The 24,804-nt window shown below is 33.4% G+C and overlaps 2 protein-coding genes and 1 long non-coding RNA gene across 4 annotated transcripts; 2 read left to right on the forward strand and 1 right to left on the reverse strand.

Moving 5' to 3' along the window:
* The first annotated feature begins 11,228 nt into the window (after positions 1-11,228).
* On the forward strand, positions 11,229-12,760 carry LOC139855755 (tobamovirus multiplication protein 2B-like). The gene is made up of 4 exons (XM_071845005.1): positions 11,229-11,643; positions 11,870-12,000; positions 12,267-12,357; positions 12,536-12,760. Exons 1-4 carry the CDS (start codon positions 11,467-11,469, stop codon positions 12,554-12,556), a joined length of 420 nt encoding a protein of 139 aa, XP_071701106.1. The 5' UTR covers positions 11,229-11,466; the 3' UTR covers positions 12,557-12,760.
* Positions 12,761-13,642: 882 nt separating this feature from the next.
* LOC139852161 (heat shock cognate 70 kDa protein-like) lies at positions 13,643-16,939 on the forward strand. Its single transcript, XM_071841386.1, has 3 exons — positions 13,643-13,947; positions 14,508-16,102; positions 16,630-16,939. Exons 1-3 carry the CDS (start codon positions 13,731-13,733, stop codon positions 16,738-16,740), a joined length of 1,923 nt encoding a protein of 640 aa, XP_071697487.1. The 5' UTR covers positions 13,643-13,730; the 3' UTR covers positions 16,741-16,939.
* A 1,272-nt stretch (positions 16,940-18,211) lies between these two features.
* On the reverse strand, positions 18,212-19,800 carry LOC139855463 (uncharacterized). Of its 2 annotated transcripts, XR_011761456.1 has the most exons (4): positions 19,692-19,800; positions 19,541-19,601; positions 18,935-19,284; positions 18,216-18,765 (listed from the first exon to the last, which is right to left on the reverse strand). It is a non-coding gene; the product is annotated as an uncharacterized lncRNA (long non-coding RNA). The 2 variants fall into 2 exon arrangements; XR_011761455.1 differs by having other exon boundaries at positions 18,212-18,765; positions 18,935-19,601.
* Positions 19,801-24,804: the final 5,004 nt, after the last annotated feature.

Raw genomic sequence — 24,804 nt, forward strand, 5'->3', positions numbered from 1 at the left:
CGATTCACGAACGTTAAAACTTGTAAAAACGACATGACGATATATATATGGATATACATATGGTTAACATGAGATTATGATAAGTAAGTATCTCCATAAGTATATTAACAATGAGTTATATACATATAAACAAGACTACTAACTTAAGGATTTCGAAACGAGACATATATGTAACGATTATCGTTGTAACGACATTTAAATGTATATATATCATATTAAGATATATTAATATATCATAATATCATGATAATATAATAATTTAACATCTAATTAGATATAATAAACAATGGGTTAACAACATTAATTGAGATCGTTAACTTAAAGGTTTCAAAACAACACTTACATGTAACGACTAACGATGACTTAACGACTCAGTTAAAATGTATATACATGTAGTGTATTTAGATGTATTAAAATACTTTTGGAAGACTTTAATACATATATCAAAACACTCATACTTAACGAAAATGGTTACAGTTACTTTCCCATTCTTTTCTTTCATCAAGAATTCTAGTCGTATTCTTACCCGTATTATACACAGCTTCAAAACGTACTTACTATGAGTATATACCAATAGGAACTAGCATGGGATTCCACTTTTGATTATGTCATGTATGACTAATCAATTTTAACTTCTACCATGAGCTAGTCAACTAACTAGAACTCCTTTTAACCCCACTCACCACTCACCAATTACCACTCATCATTCACTCCATTTCACTTCCAATTCTCTTTCTAATTTTCTCTCAACACACCCACACTATTATGAACGTATTTTTCCAGTAGTTAATCATCATCTTCATCAAAAATCACTTCAAGAATCAAGCTATAATCATCATAGGAAGAACACTTCAAGAACACTTCAAAAATCCCTTCAAGTTTACTAATTTACTTCCAAGCTTTCTAATCCATTCCAAGTAATCATCTAAGATCAAGAAACCTTTGTTATATACAGTAGGTTATCTTTCTTATTCAAGGTAATATTTATATTCAAACTTTGATTCAATTTCTATAACTATAAACTATCTTAATTCGAGTAAAAATCTTACTTGAACTTGTTTTTGTGTCATGATCCTACTTCAAGAACTTTCAAGCCATCCAAGATCCTTTGAAGCTAGATCATTTCTTGTCACTTCCAGTAGGTTTACCTACTAAACTTGAGGTAGTAATGATGTTCATAACATCATTCGATTCATATATATAAAACTATCTTATTCGAAGGTTTAAACTCGTAATCACTAGAACATAGTTTAGTTAATTCTAAACTTGTTCGCAAACAAAAGTTAATCCTTCTAACTTGACTTTTAAAATTAACTAAACACATGTTCTATATCTATATGATATGCTAACTTAATGATTTAAAACCTGGAAACACGAAAAACACCGTAAAACCGGATTTACGCCGTCGTAGTAACACCGCGGGCTGTTTTGGGTTAGTTAATTAAAAACTATGATAAACTTTGATTTAAAAATTGTTATTCTGAGAACATGATTTTTATTATGAACATGAAACTATATCCAAAAATTATAGTTAAACTCAAAGTGGAAGTATGTTTTCTAAAATGGTCATCTAGACGTCGTTCTTTCGACTGAAATGACTACCTTTACAAAAATGACTTGTAACTTATTTTTCCGACTATAAACCTATACTTTTTCTGTTTAGATTCATAAAATAGAGTTCAATATGAAACCATAGCAATTTGATTCACTCAAAACGGATTTAAAATGAAGAAGTTGTGGGTAAAACAAGATTGGATAATTTTTCTCATTTTAGCTACGTGAAAATTGGTAACAAATCTATTCCAACCATAACTTAATCAACTTGTATTGTATATTATGTAATCTTAAGATACCATAGACACGTATACAATGTTTCGACCTATCATGTCGACACATCTATATATATTTCGGAACAACCATAGACACTCTATATGTGAATGTTGGAGTTAGCTATACAGGGTTGAGGTTGATTCCAAAATATATATAGTTTGAGTTGTGATCAATACTGAGATACATATACACTAGGTCGTGGATTGATTCAAGATAATATTTATCGATTTATTTCTGTACATCTAACTGTGGACAACTAGTTGTAGGTTACTAACGAGGACAGCTGACTTAATAAACTTAAATCATCAAAATATATTAAAAGTGTTGTAAATATATTTTGAACATACTTTGATATATATGTATATATTGTTATAGGTTCGTGAATCAACCAGTGGCCAAGTCTTACTTCCCGACGAAGTAAAAATCTGTGAAAGTGAGTTATAGTCCCACTTTTAAAATCTAATATTTTGGGATGAGAATACATGCAGGTTTTATAAATGATTTACAAAATAGACACAAGTACGTGAAACTACATTCTATGGTTGAATTATCGAAATCGAATATGCCCCTTTTTATTAAGTCTGGTAATCTAAGAATTAGGGAACAGACACCCTAATTGACGCGAACTCTAAAGATAGATCTATTGGGCCTAACAAACCCCATCCAAAGTACCGGATACTTTAGTACTTCGAAATTTATATCATATCTGAAGGGTGTCCCGGAATGATGGGGATATTCTTATATATGCATCTTGTTAATGTCGGTTACCAGGTGTTCACCATATGAATGATTTTTATCTCTATGTATGGGATGTATATTGAAATATGAAATCTTGTGGTCTATTATTATGATTTGATATATATATAGGTTAAACCTATAACTCACCAACATTTTTGTTGACGTTTTAAGCATGTTTATTCTCAGGTAATTATTAAGAGCTTCCGCTGTCGCATACTTAAATAAGGACGAGATTTGGAGTCCATGCTTGTATGATATTGTGTAAAAACTGCATTCAAGAAACTTATTTTGTTGTAACATATTTGTATTGTAAACCATTATGTAATGGTCGTGTGTAAACAGGATATTTTAGATTATCATTATTTGATAATCTACGTAAAGCTTTTTAAAACTTTATTGATGAAATAAAGGTTATGGTTTGTTTTAAAATGAATGCAGTCTTTGAAAAACATCTCATATAGAGGTCAAAACCTCGCAACCAAATCAATTAATATGGAACGTTTTTAATCAATAAGAACGGGACATTTCAAATACAAGGGCCAAAGTCTGTATTTAAAGAATCTTGATGATGCTGTATCTGACGAAGTCATTAACGAATACCTTGCTCCTGACTCTAAACCTTTGCGGACATTATTCTTCATCATCATCTTATCTTAGATATTATAAGATATCATCGTATCTCTCATTATACATATTCTACATATTTCTAGAGATATTTTCACAACTATTATTACCTGAGATCATTTATCTCTCCGTAATATCTGCAACATAAAAGAAACTGTGTTAGTTTCTAAATCCTGAAAAATTCGAATATGAATGTTTTTGAAGTAGTGTTGGGAACTGAAGCATGGATTAATATAATATAATGACACTTGATCAACGTGATTATATTACGGTAAGTCATGCTGAGTTTCTAATGGAACGTGATGATTCACAGAACATACCGTCATCATGTGCCATTTACACGACTCTTACATTCTATCTAATCTCTAAACATATCAAGAAAATATTTTTTGATGATTCGGTCTTTTCCAGGGTATTCTGGTAATTTAACAAATCAAAATCGTACCATTACGATTTCCTCCTTAGAACGTTAACAATGTTCATTCCGAAATTCATATCTGCGAATTCTGGACCATTACAAGCGATGCTTAATCACAAGAAGAGGAAACGAAAGAATGAAACTCCGAAATAGAAATTGGAGTATAAATCGCAGCAAATAGGAGAGGACATTAACTGTAGATGACAATGATTATAAAAGAAAGGAGCAAGGACATCGAAGAATAAGGGAAGATATAAAACCCAACAACCACCCAAAAATTATAAACCGTATATATCGATACATATAGCGATATAAAGACACGGGAGAACTAGAAACACTATAAACCCAAGAGTATAGTAAAAGTAAATAGAATCTTCCGGTAGTAGATGAAAGAGAAGAATGACAGATATGAAGGTTAGGAGTATATCAAGGATTAGAATGGGATGGAGCATATTGATAAATGCTTCAAAGTATGAATTAAAGAAGAAAGTATAGAAGATGGGAGATGTGAGAATAAGGAAACGAAGAGGGTGGATTTATAAGGAAATATCCGACAGAGCAATCGAAGCAGATTATCTCGTTTAACCAAAAAAGATTTGAATCTCCTTAATCACCGAAGAATCAAATCTTATTATGAAGATTTCTTCTAAATCCCTTAAATTTCGGAAATCAATCGTAACTACGTCATCGATTAAAATGATTTCATATTTAATCATTTCACACTCTTGCGATAGCTTCACTTATACTCTTCGTATAATCAAAAATTGTTTTATCTATATTACTCAATGTTGATAAAACTCTATTATCACCTCATAATCGTCATGAAAACATTTTTATAGTTAGCCATGACGACCTCGATCAAATTTCGGGACGAAATTTCTTTAACGGGTAGGTACTGTGATGACCCGGAAATTTCCGATCAAATTTAAACTTTAATCTTTATATGTTCTCGACACGATAAGCAAAATCTGTAATGTTGAGTCTCTAAAGTTTTGAAATCTATATTCATGTAATCAATTACCTTTTAACCATGCCTAAAGATTCACGAACAATTATGTATAAATAAATATATATACATATACATATACATATGTGTGATTATCAAATTGAGATATATTAATAAAACATTGAACGGATTAGTCGATATGAATATAAGCTAGGAGATCTAGTTTATGAATTTGGAAATGCTATTAAGGTATTAAATGAATAATATGTTACATGAACGTATTTGTTCGATGAAAGTTTATCAACGAAATTAAAAGATATTAATGATTGAATTATCAGATACATTGAATTATGATTATGAGTCTCTGTTACGAGGTCCACGTTGATTTGAGAAATTGTTTCTTTTTAACGGTATTCGGAATAAATGATAAAATGATTTTCAAATAAGAACAAAGTACCACTTATCTAGTGTCAGACAAATGTTAGTGAAGAATTGAGTTTCATACTACTTGATTGATCTATTTTCAAATGTACAAAAATGATTTTCGATATAATAAAACTTGTTTATAAAAATGTCTTTGTTTAGATAGCGTAAGTCGGAATATTGATATATATAACTTGCAACGTGTATTTAAAATATATTATGATTACAAATTAAACGATAGTAACACTTATTACTTGATTCGATCGATATTAAGATATCTTATTTAGAAAGTTTAAGGAGAGTAAATTAAACGTGGCGCATAAATGAATTATATCAAATTAAGTTTTAAAGTGTAAACGCTACGTGTTATAAGATTTTCTAAACAAATTTAAAATAAACTTTGAACTATTATTAGTTTTTTTTTAAAAAAATTAAATATTATATTATTACATTAATATTTCCATTATATACGGTATGTACAAGTTTATATTTTTAAATAAAAATATATTTAAATTTTACAAGGTGTTGTATTCTAATATCAAATTAGTCATAAAACATTTTGATTTAAACGAATATTCATTAAATATGCTTTGATAAATAACGAGGCTTTGATTTATAGAAGTAAATGACCAAAACATTCAAAAGATTAAGTTACACTTTGAGTGGGTTAGTTTTCCATTAATTTAAGTATAATTATTAATAAAGGTACACGTCGCGTAACGTAAGAGGCTAGTTTTCTAAACGTACGAAAGTGCGCTCGAAAAACGAAAAGTGGTACATGAGTCGAGTGACAACGTACGAGTCATTTTTGTAAAAATTATATTTTTACTACGCACTTAAATATAATATAATATTTAATTAATTCTAAAGATTAAATATATTATATATTAATTAATATATAAATAAACTTATATTACGTATTATATGTGCTAAAATGTGTAACATCCCGCCTTTTTCCGTTTACTTTTCCGTTTAACTATTTAAAGTCCGTTATATGATTATGACATCCCTCGTTAATACGCGTTTTAAAATATCTCGTTTAGGTAATTCACGCACCCGTAACCGAACTAGAGGGACCATTGTTGCCAAGAGAGCAAAGAGGTGACTAGGTCAACTAGTTAACCCTTCACTCTCATCCATTCATTATTTCTTTTCTTTTCCATTTTTCTCTAATACTTTCACAAATTCTCTCAAACACCATTTCAAAGATTCATCATCTAATAAAAATCTAGCAAGCTTCAATCTAAACTAATTACATATTTGGAATCCTTGCAACTTCCTCTTCGATTCCATACCGATTACATCTCGTTTGGGTAACTTTCTAAAATCACTAGATTCTGTGTTCTTGATGTTTTTAACTTATAAAGTTGTTAATTAGTGTCTATGGCTCAAGTCTAACATGATTATATGATTTATATGCTCGATTTCGTTATTTGAAGTAACTAGCTTGAATATGAACTTTGGTGTGTTTGATTTGGTAATTTGGTTGCTTAAATGTTGTTTTTATGATAAAGTGCAAGTATTAAATGTGTTACTAGTAACACTAGCTTCAATTTGATGTGTAGGTTGTTTTAGAAAACTTCATAAACTTGATTATTGATTTTGGTGGATTTGGGTTAGGGTTTGATGAACTTGAAATGAACTTTTGATGCTTTGAATGACATGAAATGTTATTTGTAAGTGTTAGGTTGTATTGTATGCTTGATCACCTTCGAAACGGCATATCATTCATATAAATTGGTTTCCGAATCATCGAATTTCATTTATGAACTTGAGTGCATTTAATGAGGAACTTTGAATGTGATTTTGGTTGTTGTAAAAGTAAATGTGATGGATGAAATGTGTTTAGTTGTTTTCCTTGTCAAAATACCTTTCCGATGATATAAGATACATGCTTTGGTTGTTTGCGAGTCATAAATGGTGATTGGTTGAAGTTAGGTTCGAGCATAAAACTTAAAAACTGCCAGAATTCTCTGCACAGGTAATGGCGCGGCGCGCCATATACCCGCGCGCCGCGCCAAAGTGGTCTGTCCAACTTTGTCGATTTTTGAATAATGTTTGCTATGCTACGCACCTCCGATTCAAACGTAACTTGTTCTAACATGCTCATACATGATTAAAAACCTCAGAAAAATAGTTCGGGACCCGACCCGAACGTGTTGACTTTTTCGTTGACTTTGACCGACCAAAGTTTGACTTTTTGTCAAACTTAACCAAATGATTATGCAACCTTCCTAACTTGTTTCTATACTTGTATCTTGCATGAAACTTGACAATTTGATTTCACATGCTACATAATCGAGTCGTAACGAGCCGTAGGACTAATTGAACATCTTTGACCTATCGTGTTTACCGTTATTGATACGACCTATTTGTTTAGGTCAAGACTAGCACTATCCTTCGCACACGTTACTTTGTGAAGTACTTTTCATACGTGCACTCAAGGTGAGATCATAGTCCCATCTTTCAAACAACTTTTATGCTTTAAACTATGGGATGAGAAACATATACGTATCATACTTTTATACATTGAACACAAGTACGAAAACGAACATTCCACGTACGGGTTTGAACAAAAATCCTCAATTCAATTATCATTAGTTACACTTGCAGGATGTAAACGTGAACTTATATTATGTGATCACATGGGCTTGACGAGCCTCATTCGGACGGTTCGCTACCGTTAGCGGATGAAATATATTTTAGGGTCTAGTGTATGTTCTAACACTACGCAAAGGGTGCAAAACAGTTAAGTTTGATAATTGGGTGCCCGCGAAACAAATAACAACTTTGGAATGCAAATGATTTTGATAATCATATTATATTAAATCTTGTGGTTCAAATGCAACGTTTACTAAAACACCTATGATTTCACCAACGTTTTCGTTGACAGTTTTCTATATGTTTTCTCAGGTCCTTGAAAGCTACTTGATACATGCTTCCGCACTCTTTTTGATACTTGCTTGGATGTCGAGTATGCATGCATAGTTGGAGCGTCTTTTGACTACTTTAAATTGTGTCGCATAGGTTTCATTCGTGCGTTAAACTTTGTATTGTAACTAATCTTTTGAACTACATTTGTAAACTTGAAACATCCTTTTACTTATGAAATAAATGCGACATATTTTGGTCAAACGTCATGATAAAGACTTATGACCACGTAACGGGACCTAAGTAGTCGGCGCCGTCAAACATGATTTGGTCGGGTCGCTACAGAATGTGTGTGTCGGCAAGACTAGAAAATGCGCATGTGGCCATAAATCTTTAGCCATGCAATTGCATGGTTTTAACACACAAACCCCATGCAATTGCATGGGGGGGTTAGGTGGGCAACATTAGTTTAAAAGCTCGATTTCTGGTTCCAGTTTTCATATATCTTATCTCTCTCTCTCGTAGTATATGTATTATTATTATTATTATTATTATTATTATTATTATTATTATTATTATTATTATTATTATTATTATTATTATTATTATTATTATTATTATTATTATTATTATTATTATTAAGATTAAGATTATTATTAATCTTATTAGTATTATGTATTATTAGTATTATACATAAAATACTACGACGAGGTTCTGCCCGCATGATTTCAAAATGAGTTTTTCGAGTAGGATAGGGCTAAGGAAATTATGGGTTACAACTATGGAGGTTATGGGTAATGTTCGGGGGTTATGCTCGTGAGGTCAACCTAGTGTTTATCATCTCCGTTACGTCTACGTACTGTCCTGCAATATTGAATCTCAATATTGATACGTAAGCACTCATAATTTAATTTTTACATATTAATAGTGTATCCCTGACTAATGCTCGAGTATATAGGATTATGCATGCTTGTATTTTTGATATTGCCATTAGATAGGATATGTTGAATCCTGAATTAGTTACATATGCGGTTGAGATAAGGTATAAGATATGCATGTCCTTGGAAAGGTAGCGAAAAATTAAGAACTTTTCCTTTAGATATCGAATGGTTTCGATGAACGGATTAGAAGTTATTGTCAATTGAACTTTTGAATTATTATTAAAAATAATTATTATTATCGTCGTTATTATCATCATTCTAGTTTATATCTAATTATTATTATTATTATTATTATTATTATTATTATTATTATTATTATTATTATTATTATTATTATTATTATCAATAAAAAGTATTATCATTAAAAATTGTTATTTTTACTATTATTAATATCGTTGCCATCGTTAAAGTTATAATTAGTATTAGTATTATTATTATTATTATTATTATTATTATTATTAAAACTAATATTAGTAACACTTAATTATTATGATTACTATTATTATCATTAAAGTGAACGCGATATAAAAGACGATTTAAAAACTATTAACAAATCGATTAGGAAATAATGAGTATGAGTATCATGATGAAATTTAAAGTTATTGATTTAGATAAAATTATCATTTTTCATTATTTTTATCACTATTATTATTAAAAGTATTATTAATAATTTTAAAAATATCATCTTTACAAAAATTATTATTTTTAATAAGAATATCATTATTAATATGAAATTTTATTATTAATAAGAATTATCATATCATTATAATACCATTTTCATAAATATAAATATTGTTATTATTATTAGTAGAATAATAATAATTATTATTACAAAATAATACAACTTTTATTATTATCAATATCAAATAAAAATGTAATACAAATAATATAATTACCTTAATAAAATCTATCATAACATTTTTATGATATTCAATAAACTTTATAAATTTTATTATCTAAGATATATAAAAGTATATTTTTATATAAAGTTTTATTTATTAATAAATGAATTATATTATTGACTCTATTAAATCTTTTAAAAAATATTTAAAAATATAAAACGACGATATTTAAACTATATAATAATCATGTATAAATTTTGGAAATCATTTCGAGTCAAATTAACTTTTGTTGACTTTGCATATTAGACTCGAGCATTAGGATTGTGGTACACTATGACATAACCTAAATTGTTAGACAAATATTGACCAACATATAAATATATATAATTAATTTAGGTTCGTGAATCCGAGGCCAACCTTGCACTTGTTCAATGACGTTATATGTATTTTTACTACGAAATACAGTAAGGTGAGTTTCATTTGCCTTTTTACCCTTTATATTTTTGGGCTGAGAATACATGCGCAATCTTTTATAAATGATTTACAAAATAGACACAAGTACGTGAAACTACATTCTATGGTTGAATTATTAAACCGAATATGCCCCTTTTTATTAAGTCTGGTAATCTAAAAATTAGGGAACAGACACCCTAATTGACGCGAATCCTAAAGATAGATCTATCGGGCCCAACAAGCCCCATCCAAAGTACCGGATGCTTTCGTACTTCGAAATTTATATCATGTCCGAAGGAGGATCCCGGAATGATAGGGGATATTCTTATATATATCTAGTTAATGTCGGTTACCAGGTGTTCACCATATGAATGATTATTTTTGTCTCTATGCATGAGACATATATTTATGAGAACTGGAAATGAAATTCTTGTGGTCTATTAAAATGATGGAAATAAATGATTATGATAAACTAATGAACTCACCAACCTTTTGGTTGACACTTTAAACCATGTTTATTCTCAGGTGTTAAAGAAATCTTCCGCTGTGCATTTGCTCATTTTAAAGATTTTACTTAGAGTCTTTCATAGCATATTTCGAAGAACGTTGCATTCGAGTCATTGAGTTCATCAAAGATTATTATTAAATCAATTTATAGTTGGATAGTGGATATTATGAAATGGTATGCATGTCTGTCAATTTTCGATGTAAAGAAAGTTTGTCTTTTAAAAACGAATGCAATGTTTGTAAAATGTATCATATAGAGGTAAAATACCTCACAATGTAATCAACTATTGTGAATCGTTTATAATGTATATGAACGGGTTCTTTCAAGTATGATGCGTAACCTAACAATTGAGGCATAAACTCATTTATATACTGTCGGCAGAGACACTCGGTCGACTGTCTGGTTAGTCGATCGAAGATAAACTTTCACCGACCTGGACTCTCGAGTGGTCATAGTTGATCGACTGTCATATCAGTTTAACTATTGATTTGAGACATCTCACGTATGATAGCTAATACTCCGTATTCAATAGTCACAATATTCATTAAGTATTATAGACCAAATTATACGATTAAAAATCGAGAACTAGTGATTTACAATTATGCACCAACATACTCCCCATTATTTTCATCATTTATGAAAGGTTACAATTTGAGACCAGACCATTAATTATTCTATTCGATTACAAGCTATCCCTGTTTATGGGTTCTCTTCGGAGTCGGTTATGACCAGAAATCGGGCCAACACCATATCGATTTGAATCAATCCGGTCTAATCCGGTTTAGTCCGATAAACACACAAAGGACTCCTCCTATATTAGCATTGTAACACAAGAAAGATTCGAGAACACAAGCACCAACAAGGCCACAGCTATGTCAAATTCCTTCCCTTCTCCGTCGCCTCCGGCCACCGCAGTACCTGTCGCCGGAAAAGGAAAAACTCATTCACGAGACAACTCAGCTAAAACAATGGTCACGGATCAAATCACACAGGCGGTTCTTTCCACTTCAAATCTCCTTCACATCATGCTTCAATCCTCTCCTTCTCAGGCATTTTCATCTATTTTAATTACACTTCAATTATTTATTGTTATTATTATCTTTGTGGCGATTAGTTAGGGTTACTTGCACTAATAATTATACATCTTTTAAAAGACATTTATCCTTGCAGCTGTTGATATATTTTGATTAATTTTTACTAGTTTTCGTGATTTATTATTATTTGTATATATTTAATATTTATATTTGTTTATTTATTTAAAATTTTGATTTGTAGGACAATCTTGTAAAGCTTCCTAAAAACCTTTTAGCTAAAACAACAACCATAAAGAATACTCAAAGGGTGTTGGAGCAGATGCCTTTGGTTATTTCATCTGTAGATGAACATATGGACCATGGCTTACAAAGGTACATTTGAATTATAAAATAAAATACTTTTTTATTTTTATAGTGCTTTATTTATCAGTAGCATGTCAAGTCTGGCTAACTTGTGTATTGTGTTACCAAAGGGCCTTTGGCCTAGCGGTATCAATATCGAGGTAAGGTAACTCATCAACCTCAACCTTGAGGCTGTGAGTTCGAGTCTCATGCTGGACTATTTGTAACTGTGCATGTTTTTTTTTTTTTTTTTTTTTTTAATATATAAAATTAATACTTGTATATTGTGTTGACAGTGTCTCTCGTCTTGAAACTGTAACACGTTTGCTAAGCAACATAGAGAACAACCAGCTCAAACCCTTAACTGATGCTCAACTGTTGACAGAGGTAAACTGTAAACGCGTGTTCTTCCTTTTCTTTTAAAGAATATAAGACTCAAAAAGATTGATTAATAATATGCAGGTTAACAATGTTGATCAAATCATCACAAAATCTAAACTTTTCTTTTTTATCTTATATTTCACACGAGAAATCTTTTCCTTGTTTGATTACTTGTTTGTTGCAGGAACCTAAAACAGACAACTGAACACAATAGACTACTTAAACTGGACACATCATGGGGCTAAAGACTCGAGCTAATAAGACATGTAGATAACGGTCGTCTTTATCAATTATGTGGTGTACTATAAATCATAGGGTATATAGTCAATCAGACAGTGGTGGTCTGTATCAAGTGTAACACTTAAGATCTTCTGATCTTTTTAATTTAATTTCTAGTTTTTCGCCATCATCACTATTCATTCCATTGAAACATAATAATGTGGATGTAAGAAACACAAAAGAGACGCAAGCTCCATTGCAAATGCGTAATCACACCATTCACACCTGCATGCTTCAAGATGATAGGAATTGCTATACTGCCCACAACTTACCTATTAGGAGGTTAGAGGTATGAACCCCTGTCTCCTAAAAAGTCCTTAGGGAGGTTTTACCGACCCATAATTAGGATAAAGGTCCGACCCCACTGCCCTTGGGATGGTTTAAGGTTCGGATCCGTGTAACACGGTTCGGGTTTCCGCCTGAAAGCGCGTGCGTGCGTTTCAAATGATCGCGAAGGTGGTTAATACCCTCCGGGTGATCCGGGTGATGCTCACAACTTGCATCTAAAAAAAGAACTTCGTTGCATCCACCCAACTGTCATAAAGGCACATTGGAGGTGGTAAAATGGGCGGGCTGAGGAGGTTTGGCAGTGGGTCAAAATGTATAACTTTTATATGCATGTTAAAACAAGTAGGTCCGATACACCAAAACATTATTTCCATTTCTTTAGTTGTAATTTGTAAACAATTAATGTATTATGGAATTACAATTACAAAAACAATACTATTTTATAACTAAGAACACTACACCTGCTCTCAGATTATTATTGGCAAGTATATGTATATAATGAAGTATATGTAAATAAGTATACGTGTACATAGATTATTATTATTTTATTTATTATAGGATAAGAACATTCAACCAATACAATTAATTGATCAGTTTCAACGTACAAGAAGTTACCAACTAATTTCATGGAAGTTTTCTTGGCTTTATTTATCATATGAAGAGACGACTTTTTGTACCTATTTTACTTTTTTCTATGACCTTTTCATCTAAATTTTGTGTTTGCCAAAATAATGTCACTAACTCAAAAGTCAATATAAATAGAAATGGTGCACAAGTATTGAGTCATCTTAGTTTGGGTATTGAATGTAATAATGGAGAAAAATGTAAATGAAGCCCCTGCCATCGGCATCGACCTAGGGACAACATACTCATGTGTCGCCGTTTGGATCCATAATCGAATCGAAATCATACCCAATGATCAGGGAAACAGAACCACTCCTTCGACTGTTGCTTTTCGTGATGCAGAGCGTCTTATCGGTGATGGTGCCAAGAACCAAGTGGCCATGAACCCTGCTAACACCATATTTGGTCAGTCTACCATATTTCATACTTCTTATTATTTTGATCAACTGTAAACTGTAATACGAAAAATAAATTATGTAAACTGTCCTAAAGATAATTCTATATGTATACTTGTAAATAGAAACGATATGAACAACTTTGTTTGTATATGTTTAGTTTTAACTTATCTTCAAGACTAAAATAATTATCAAACAAGTAAGTAATTAAATACACCCTGGCGGGAACCATAAACGAACAAGGTTTTTTTTGTTTTTTTTTTGCTAAGGCTACCTGGGTAAGGAAAGTATATTTTACTCGGATGCACGTGGCCTAATCTTATCCTTTGCCCATTTTCAATTATTTTCTCTGGCCACCCCAAAATATGATGCTAGTGAGGTTTGAAACGTGTTTATGATTTTTTAACTAATTGAACGAAAAGCAGCAAGTCTTGTGAATAAGTATCTGTTGAAAAACCAGATTAACAGTGCAAAGTTGAGTAAAATCAAACTTTGATGTTGATGGTAACACTGGGCCTCGATTAATACAAAATATTTATCTATTTTGCATAAACAAATGTCCATTTTCAGATGCTAAGAGGTTGATTGGAAGGAAATATACTGATCCAAAAGTACAGGAAGACATGAAGTTGTGGTCATTTAAGGTCATAAATGGGCCATCAGACACACCCAAGATTGTTGTCACATACAACGGTCAAGAAAAAGAATTTTTGGCCGAAGAAATTTCATCAATGATTCTTGGCAAAATGAAAGAAATCGCTGAATCGTACCTTGGAAAAGTTGTTAAAAATGCAGTTGTAACGGTCCCAGCCTATTTTAATGATTCACAACGTCAAGCAACAAAGGATGCTGGCACTATTGCTGGTTTAAACGTCATCCGGATGATCAATGAGCCAACAGCAGCTGCAATTGCATACGGACTTGACAATAAGTCCGAAATTGTTGGTAAGATAAATGTTCTCATCTTTGATTTGGGTGGAGGTACTTTTGACGTCTCGCTATCCACCATTGAAAAAGGCGGGATTTTTGAGGTGATGGCGGTCTCTGGTGACACTCATCTCGGAGGTGAGGATTTCGATAATTCGATGGTGGATCATTGCGTTCGAGAGTTCAAAAGGAGATACAATAAAGATTTGTCGGGAAACAAACGAGCGTTAGGGAGGTTGAAAGTTGCTTGTGAGAAAGCAAAAAGGATTCTCTCATCAACTACTCAGACGTCAATCGAATTGGATTGCTTACACGGGGGAATTGATTTTTCGATGAGATTTACTCTAGCTAAATTCGAAGAACTAAACATGAGTTTTTTCGATAATTGCATTGATATTCTAGAGAAATGCTTAAATGCTGCAAATCTTGATAAATCATGGGTAGATGAAATTATCCTTGTCGGTGGCTCGACTAGGATCCCTAAGGTCCAACAAATGTTGCGAGAGTTTTTTAATCGTAATGAGCTTTGTAAAAGCGTGAACCCTGATGAGGCTGTTGCGTTTGGTGCTGCCGTTATGGCTGCTAACTTAAGCGGTAAAAGTGATACAAGTGTTCCGGATGTGGTCCTACATGAAGTCACACCTTTGTCACTTGGTGTAGAAGTAACAGGGCAAGTTTTTAGCGTTGTGATCCCGAGGAACACTCAAGTCCCTACGAAGAAAACAAAGAATTTTACGACACATCAAGATAACGAGACTTCGTTACTATTTAAAGTGTATCAAGGCGAAAGGACTAGATCAATAGATAACCATTTGTTAGGGGAGTTAACGGTTTATGGAGTTCCACTTGCACCAAAAGGGGTTCCTAGAATAAAGGTGGACTTTGAAGTGGACGTTAACGGTATCCTAATAGTTACGGCCGAGGTGTTATCGACTGGCTTGAAAAAGAAACTAACGGTTACTAACGAAAACGGAAGATTGTCCATGAAAGAGATTCATAAGATGGTTAAAGATGCTCAAAGGTACAAAGTTGAGGATCAAAAGTTCAAGATGAAAGTGGATGCATACAATGCATTAGAGGATTGCATATATAAAATGAATAACAAGCTTAAAGAACATAATGTAAAGAAGACGATGAACTCAGAGAACTTGATGAAAATGGAGAATGCTATTGCGGACATGACTAAGTGGTTTCAAGACAACCATGCTGCACCTATAGACGAAATCCTTCGCATGACGGTAACATTTATTTTCAAATCTATAAACCACCGCGTTTCTAGCCTATTGGTATCCCCATTCCTTGTGTTTGGAGCCGGGGTTGAGGTCGTGAGTTCCAGCCTCGCTCAACTCACCCTCTTAAATAATCTCCTCGAAATATGGAGCTCTAGATTGACCCCGAGGGGTTTTTCTCCCGGATCCACTCAGGATTCAAACCCGGTCCGCCTTCCCCTTGGGATGGTTTAAGGATCGGGTTCCTGCAATGCGATTCGGGTTTCCTCCCGAAAGTGTGTGCGTGTGTGGCAAATAATCGCGAAGGTGGTTAAGTCCCACTCTGGGTGATGCCGACAACTTGCTTTTAAAAAAAAAAAAAAATTCAAATCTATAAAATCCCTTTAAAAAAAAAAAAAAAGTTATCACTTTTCAAGTTATTTAGGAGACGATTGTTTTTTACTCAGATGTATTTATATGCATGTAAAGTTTTAGTTCTTAGATTATTGCTGTTAGACTTAATGATTTTTTTTTTGTCTCGTGTCTGTTCTTATTAGATGATGTTAAAGAGTAACGTGCAAAGCATAGAAACTGAACCAATACCACCAATTGTAAAGAATGATAAGAAGAAAAGTTGGTATGGACGCTTATTTTCGACTGCAGAGTAATGCCAATGTTTAAAATTATTTTGCAGAGCTCAGAGACATCAACCAAATCGTTTGCTGAGACATCAACCATATCGTTTGCTTATTAATTAAGTTGCTTGATCTATAACTTGTACTTTGGATTCTTTATTTTGATGTTACTTTTTGTTTCTCGTATAAAGTACTCGGTTGATATATAAAATATGTTAAACTCTGTGTTCCACTTCAATATAACAAAGAACTAGTTTATGACCCGTGATTACACGGGTTTGACAAAAAATATTTGTAAAATATATTTTTTAAAGATAACTGAAGGGTATCATAAAAGGAATTATGGCATCAAAAGATTGAAAATTCACATTTTCCTGACTTAAAATATTAAAACATTATATTTTTATTAAGTCAATTTTATATCATTAAGTCTTAAGTTCATTAAATTTTAAACAAACGGCACCTAATCCATTGTATCATTCTCAGTGAATTTAAATTACCCAGTGCATATCGCACTCCCCATTGCAATCCACTATAATGATGATTAATTTGACTCGCACCTACCCTAGCTTTATTTTTGAATATACCCGCAAGAAAATTTGTATATCGTCTACATCATAAATATTTACATGATTACTCTATATACCCAGAATGTTGTTTTTAGTGGGACTTCATAAAGACTTGCAAAAATACTCCCTATTACATAAATGTTGTTTTTAGTGGGACTTCATAAAGACTTGCAATAATACTCCCCATTACATAGTACTAATGTCTAGGGATGACAATGGATCGGATATGGAGCGGGTGATGTCGTATCCACATCCATATCCATTTAGTTTTTGTTCATCCATGTCCATATCCGTTTAGTTTCAGGTCATCCATCCATATCCATATCCATATCCATATCCAGTGGATTAACCGGGTTAATGGATATCCAATGGATATTAACAAAATTTTATGATATTTTCTAATAGGCGATTAAAATAAAAATGTAGTATAGCAGAATTAAATATAACATGACATATTTAAAATCTACATATAAGAATGTGTAATCTTTGTCGAAGATATAACAAAATTTGTTAAATTTTACTATAACACATGGATTATGAAAAATTAAATATGAAATTTGTAAGTTTATTTTATTAGATATGCGTGTTTTATTGTAATATATTATAGTTATTTCATTATAATGTTGAAAGCAAAATATAAATATAACGGTAAATGAACTTGTAATAGTAAATATGTAAACATATATCTATATTTATGTATTTGTATATGTATTTCGGGTGGTAATGGATATATCCATGGATGAAACTTTTCATCCATGTCCATATCCATATCCATTTAGGTTCATCCATATCCGTATCCATATCCATATCCATTTAGGTTCGTTCATATCCATTACGTAGCGGGTGGATCGGGTGGATATCCACCGGATCGGGTGGCCATTGCCATCACTACTAATGTCATAGAAAAACCCACTAAATCGTTGCTATACTCCACTATTATACTTGCACCTATTACAATAGAAATTCATATTTCTAAAATGTATTCCATAAAAAAAAGTATTTCTTAATTTTCATCTCATCCCACTCATCAACCTCATGACCATCATAAGTTCTAAACCAATCCATTACCATTATCATAAGTTCATAACAATCATCCTAATGCCAAAAACCTCTAAACTGACCATATTGAATTAAATTTTCAACCAAAACCCAACTTAACCAAGATTCAATACTACCATACTATCCAATTCTGAAACCATTTCCCTTCCTATGTCCCTTCATAGCATCATTGATATTCCAGCATGACAATTCTTATTCAACCAAAACGGAGCCCTCCTCTGTCATAAGAAACAAATATAAGTGCTTGATTATGTAGAAAGATTAAAACCATGAGATTAAAACAAAAATTGTGGCTGATCTGATAGTTTGATGCCTTTAAAAGTAACTTGCTAGCCATTAAATCCATATTTCAACCGCTTTTGCAACACCATATTCAAACCCTAATGAATCATTTATCACCATGACTATGGTTCGTCCTGACAGTTACCCCCTGCAAATCGAGCAGATCATAGGTACTATAAAATACTCAAATGAATCAATTCAAAATCTTTATGGTCCAAATGAAAAGAATTGATTATAAGTCAATGTCAAATGCACTTTTAACACATAAATCTACATACATCAAAGTCATAATTGATCTTTTAAAATAGCAAGCGTACCTCTCTACATTAATTTCAGTTCATGATCGACCTTGTTCAAAGACCCGCCCAATTAGCCCCCCTAGAACCTGAATCAGAGATCGAGCAGCAGCAGTAACATAAATTAAAAAACGAAAAGAAAGGAATAGAGACGAAAGCAAGAGATTAACCACCCTTAACCACATTTTTGTAGTACTGCCAAAATTCATTTCACTCTTAGATTAAGTACATTTAGCTTCTTTGAATATTAACTCTCGAAATACGAACATTTGACCATGAGTGAACACATGACGGGGTAAAACCCAACCAATATCAGATAGTGATTGACTTCAACTTTCTTCAAAGCATAATCTCCTAAGCATCCACAATTGCTAAAAAAACACATATACATGTGAATACTAAAACAATAAACCACCACCATCGTACACTACAACAAACACCACGTTTATACCAAAACAGAGTTTAAACATAACTAATCAAGCAAAACACATGAGCTGATAAAATCAAACATATATATTGCAGACTTCCATAAAACAACTACAAAAGTACAAATCAAAAATCGGAAAGTACTGTAATATAATAGTATGAAATTGGAGTAAACGAATAGATAAAAAGATGTGTTCTTACCAGTGAGAAAACAATATAAACCAAATGAAAGTTTTTCTCAATATGATATGCTACTTCAAATCTAGTCACAAATTGAAATTTTAAACAACATTAATCTAAAATAAAGCAGAAAATTATCACAAAAAGCGAATACAATGATAAGCATTTTTACCTGAAAAAAGTATAACAGGAGTGATGCATATTCCCTTTCTCTCATTTTTCCAAAGTGTTGATTAAAGATGCAGGTACAAAATTGCTACAATTAATGATCCAGATCAAACCATCAAGTTAGAATAAGCTCCTAAAACAAACCTTAAACTAACAATAAGGACAAAAGAGAAAATCCTCAAATTTCAGCGTTGACCAATGCTTCAGTTTGTTATCAGTATAAGAGAGCTCCCCAACGGAGTACATCTAAGTCCAGGTTGGCCACCTCAGCATTTCCTTCTAGACTAATTCATTAATTCAGGACTAAACACTTTCAACGGTTACACCATTCTTTTATTTTTATTTTTTATTTTTTTTAATATTTAAATAATTAAAAACAAACGTAAAATATATGTTCAACTAAATTAAAAATACTTTTATTATTATTATATTAGTATATTAATATATTATAATTTGTAAATTATATTATAGTATATATCTAAATGATATAGTCCAATTGAATAGTGAATTTCAAAGGCTTCACAAACTTACACCAAACTTTTTATTTTTTATAATTCAACCACACCCTTTATAATAGTTACCTTCATAGTTTTTATAAACTTATCATCAACTTTTCACATTTTATAATTTAATCATCAAATTTCATTCATTATAAATCGTCCACACAATTTTCACTATCTAATAACTACTCACTATTATTAATATTATTATTATTATTATTATTATTATTATTATTATTATTATTATCAAATCAATCACATAGTTTTCCACTTTAATAGTATTTAACTTTTTTCTCTCATTACAAATTAACCACATAACTCATTTTTTAATAACTTTTTTTTTTGTTATATCACAACAACAGGCCCAATCCCACATGCGTGAGGTATGAGGGAGGTGAGGCGTAGACAATCATTCCTCTATCCTAGAATAAAGAGAAATCATTTCTCCACCCCGAGTGAAACACTCACAATAGTAGAGAAAGTCATCCCTCTCTCTGTTCGACGGATAAAGAGATTGCTTCCGAGAGGAACTCCGGCCCATTTCTTTTTGTTATTAATGGTGTATCCTATCGAATACACGCATAAAAGGCATAATGGTTGCATAACAGTAGCATCAGGAAGGCTGGAAACAACAGTTTTGTGGAGTTAACCGTCCAGCGTTCTCCATTGTACAGGCTGCTCCGTCATGCGTAAGCCCTGAAGGCCGCCTAGCGTGTAAGCCCTCGCCGGAGAACGGCCCTTTCAGCATAAATTTCGGATCACGAATAACAGAACGTATCATCATCTGACACGTGTCCCCAAACAATCTGGTGGATCTGACACTATAAATAGACCTCTTGGGTCGTCATTTTACACAGTTCAGATATTCTGACAACTTTGAGAGCTGAGACTTCACTTCTCTTTCTCTCTCTACTTTCTCTCACTAGAAGTCATCCAGCTAGCACTTTTACACTCTACGGACGACAGATTGATTAAGCCACCCCACAAGTTTCTACACTTGTGAACCGGGTCTGCAGGGATTATTTCCCGAGGGTAAAAATCAATCGGCAACACACCGCCCTCCTAAAGCTAGATTACTTCTAGTATCTTGTTGACACACTAAGCCTTACCTCATAAGGAAATATGTGTTAACAAGTATCATAACCACTTGCAGTCCTTGGCAATTTAGTAATGAAATCCATGGTAATGTTTTCCCATTTCCATTCCGGGATTTTAGGTTGTTGTAGTAGACCTGATGGTTTCTGATGTTCAGCTTTGACCTTAGAACACGTCAAACATTCTCCTACATATTTAGCAATATCGGCTTTCATACCTGGCCACCTAATGGTGTATCCTATCGTATACACACATAAAAGGCATAATGGGTGCATAAAAGTAACATCAGGAAGGCTGGAAATAACAGTTTTGTGGAGTTAACCGTCCAGCGTTCTCCGTTGTACAGGCTGCTCCGTCATGCGTAAGCCCTGAAGGCCGCCTAGCGTGTAAGCCCTCGCCGGAGAACGGCCCTTTCAGCGTAAATTTCGGATCACAAGTAACAGAACGTATCATCATCTGACACGTGTCCCCAAGCAATCTGGTGGATCTGACACTATAAATAGACCCCTTGGGTCGTCATTTTACACAGTTCAGATATTCTGACAACTTTGAGAGCTGAGACTTCACTTCTCTTTCTCTCTCTACTTTCTCTCACTAGAAGTCATCCGGCTAGCACTTTTACGCTCTACGGACGACAGATTGATTAAGCCACCCCACAAGTTTCTACACTTGTGAACCGGGTCTGCAGGGATTATTTCCCGAGGGTAAAAATCAATCGGCAACACTCCACCCTCCTAAAGCTAGATTACTTCTAGTATCTTGTTGACACACTAAGCCTTACCTCATAAGGAAATAGGTGTTAACAATGGCGCCATCCATTATTAAGACGAATCATCTCACCAACACTGATAAAGACGGCGAAGATAACGAATTCATACCCATAGAAGTGGGCATGATACATCCATGGAAAGCTGGACAACGGAGGAAGGCAGAAGTATTAGAAGATTGGGAAGAGCAATTAATATCATTTCCTTCTATGTGTAACACAAATCCATCCGATGGTCCAGTAGTTATATAAGCGCGAGTTGCTAATTGCTTAATACGCAACATTTACACTGACACAGGAGCTGGAGCAGACATTATGTATGAACATTGCTTCATACAGCTACCCAAAGATGTACAAGAAAAAATGAAGGAAACATATGTGCCGTTGGCAAGTTTTACAAGTGAGCCGTCCTGGTCTGAAGGAAGTATTGTGCTTGAAGTGACCTTGGGCAAGCCACCCCTAAGACGCACAGCCAACATTGAGTTCTTGGTGGTTAAAGCAAATTCACAGTACAACATAATTTTGGGAAGAACTGCTTTAATGACGTTTGGAGCTGTAACGTCAACTGTACATGGTATGATGAAGTTTCCAACGCCAGGCAGAGTAGCAACGTTATATGTAGAACGGCAGAAGTCAATTGAGTGTTCCCAAGTAACAAAGGCAGTAATTAAGCCAATCATACACGATGATGGGTCAATTTCACCAAATCTTAAATTTTCAGATCAGAAAATCATAATTGGGCACACGTTGTCCGCCGAATGTAAAGAAAAATTATACAATATTTTGACAATAAATCTAGACGTTTTTGCATGGTAGCCGTCTGATATGACCGGTGTTCCAAGGGAAATTGCATAGCATAGGCTAAATGTGAATCCCAACATACATCCTGTTTGTCAGAAAAAGCGTGGCATGGTGCCAGAAAGAAGCAAATTCCTCCGTGATGAGGTACGAAGTTTGGTAGATGCTGAGATCTTGCGAGAGGTCAAATATCAAACGTGGGTAGCCAATCCGGTCATGGTTAGGAAGCCGGACAATTCATGGCGGATGTGTGTGGATTTCACGGATATCAATAAAGCATGTCCAAAGGACAATTATCCTTTACCTGAAATTGATTGGAAGGTTGAATCATTGGCAGGATATCGATTCAAATATTTCCTAGATGCTGCTAAGGGATATCATCAAATCCCAATAGCTTTAAAAGATGAAGACAAAACGGCTTTTCACACGACGGAGGGCATATCCTGTTACATGAAAATGCCTTTTGGTTTGAAGAATGCAGGAGCAACATATCAACGACTTATTGATATGGCATTTAAGGATCAAATTGGGCGAAACTTAGAAGCTTATGTTGATGACATTGTCATCAAAAATCATACTGAAGAAAAGATGTTACGAGATATACAGGAAACTTTTGCATCTCTGCGAAAAATTAACATGAAATTAAATCCCAAGAAGTGCACGTTTGGTGTGGAAGAGGGAAAATTCTTAGATCATATTGTCACAGAACGTGGAATTAAGGCTAATCCTAAGAAAATTCAAGCAATTGAAGATATGAAGTCACCAACTAGCAAGAAGGATGTTCAACGGTTACATGGATGTCTAACAGCATTAACAAGGTTCTTGTCTAGAGCAGCTGAAAAGTCACTTCCATTCATGAAGGTGTTAAAGGGCTGTTTAAATAAAAAAGATTTTGTGTGAACGGCGGAAGCCGAAAATGCATTCCAAGAGATCAAGCAGTTGTTAAAAACATTACCTACATTAACAACACCAAAAGAGGGGGAAACCCTAATTTTATACTTAGCTGTCTCAAAGGAAGCAATAAGTTCTGTCCTAATCGCAGAACAGAACGGCGTGCAAATGTCTATATATTTTGTTAGTAAGGTGTTGCAGCTTAGTGAAACAAATTATCCACCACTTCACCGTATGGTTTATGCCCTTGTGCATACTGCACGACGTTTACGAAGATATTTTCAAGGTCATCCCATCTTAGTGTTAACAGATCAACCGTTGAAGCAAATACTCCGACGTCCAGAATCATCTGGCCGTTTAGCAAAATGGGCCATCGAGTTGGGGGAGTATGAGATCAATTTTGCTCCACGAAATGCAGTTAAAGGACAAATTTTGGCAGATTTCCTCTTGGAGACAAATGAAAAAGTAGAGTATGACAACAAAATGGCACAATCACAGCATGAGTGGGATTTGCACACTGATGGGGCATCCAGTGAAGAGGGAACAGGTGCAGGGCTAGTTTTAACAAGTCCAGACGGTGAAGAGTATACTTATGCATTGAAATTCTTTTTTTATGCTTCAAACAATGAAGCAGAATATGAGGCATTACTCTCTGGCCTCCGCATAGCGGTAGAAATGGGGATAACAAATTTACGAGCATATGTTGATTCTCAAATTGTCGCCCAGCAGGTTAATGGAACGTTCGATGCATGAGATACATCCATGAGGCAATATGTAAAGTTGGTGGAAGCAATTTCAAAGAAATTTGATAACCTTGAAGTCGTGCAAATCCCTCGAAATAAGAACAAAAAAGCTGACGTCTTGAGCAAGTTAGCTACTTTAACCTTTGATCATTTGCACAAACGAGTGTTGGTTGAAGAACTTAAGGAGAAATCAATACATGGAAAACCAATTATTGCAATAGTTGAAGGAGCTAAGGAAACTTAGATGACTCCGTATTTGAGATATTTGCATGACGGATGGTTACCTGTTGATAAGGCGGAAGCAAGAAGAATAAGAGTGACTGC

The sequence above is a fragment of the Rutidosis leptorrhynchoides genome, chromosome 6 (assembly GCF_046630445.1).
Source record: "Rutidosis leptorrhynchoides isolate AG116_Rl617_1_P2 chromosome 6, CSIRO_AGI_Rlap_v1, whole genome shotgun sequence".
NCBI lineage: Eukaryota > Viridiplantae > Streptophyta > Magnoliopsida > Asterales > Asteraceae > Rutidosis > Rutidosis leptorrhynchoides.

What these genes read in the sequence shown, in the direction of transcription:
- LOC139855755 (XM_071845005.1), top strand. Translation starts at nt 11,467, where the DNA reads ATGTCAAATTCCTTCCCTTCTCCGTCGCCTCCGGCCACCGCAGTACCT. An exon ending in ATGGACCATGGCTTACAAAG is followed by an intron (nt 12,001 to 12,266) that starts GTACATTTGAAT and finishes TTGTGTTGACAG; the next exon opens with TGTCTCTCGTCTTGAAACTG. An exon ending in ATGCTCAACTGTTGACAGAG is followed by an intron (nt 12,358 to 12,535) that starts GTAAACTGTAAA and finishes TGTTTGTTGCAG; the next exon opens with GAACCTAAAACAGACAACTG.
- LOC139852161 (XM_071841386.1), top strand. Translation starts at nt 13,731, where the DNA reads ATGGAGAAAAATGTAAATGAAGCCCCTGCCATCGGCATCGACCTAGGG. An exon ending in CCCTGCTAACACCATATTTG is followed by an intron (nt 13,948 to 14,507) that starts GTCAGTCTACCA and finishes GTCCATTTTCAG; the next exon opens with ATGCTAAGAGGTTGATTGGA. An exon ending in ACGAAATCCTTCGCATGACG is followed by an intron (nt 16,103 to 16,629) that starts GTAACATTTATT and finishes TGTTCTTATTAG; the next exon opens with ATGATGTTAAAGAGTAACGT.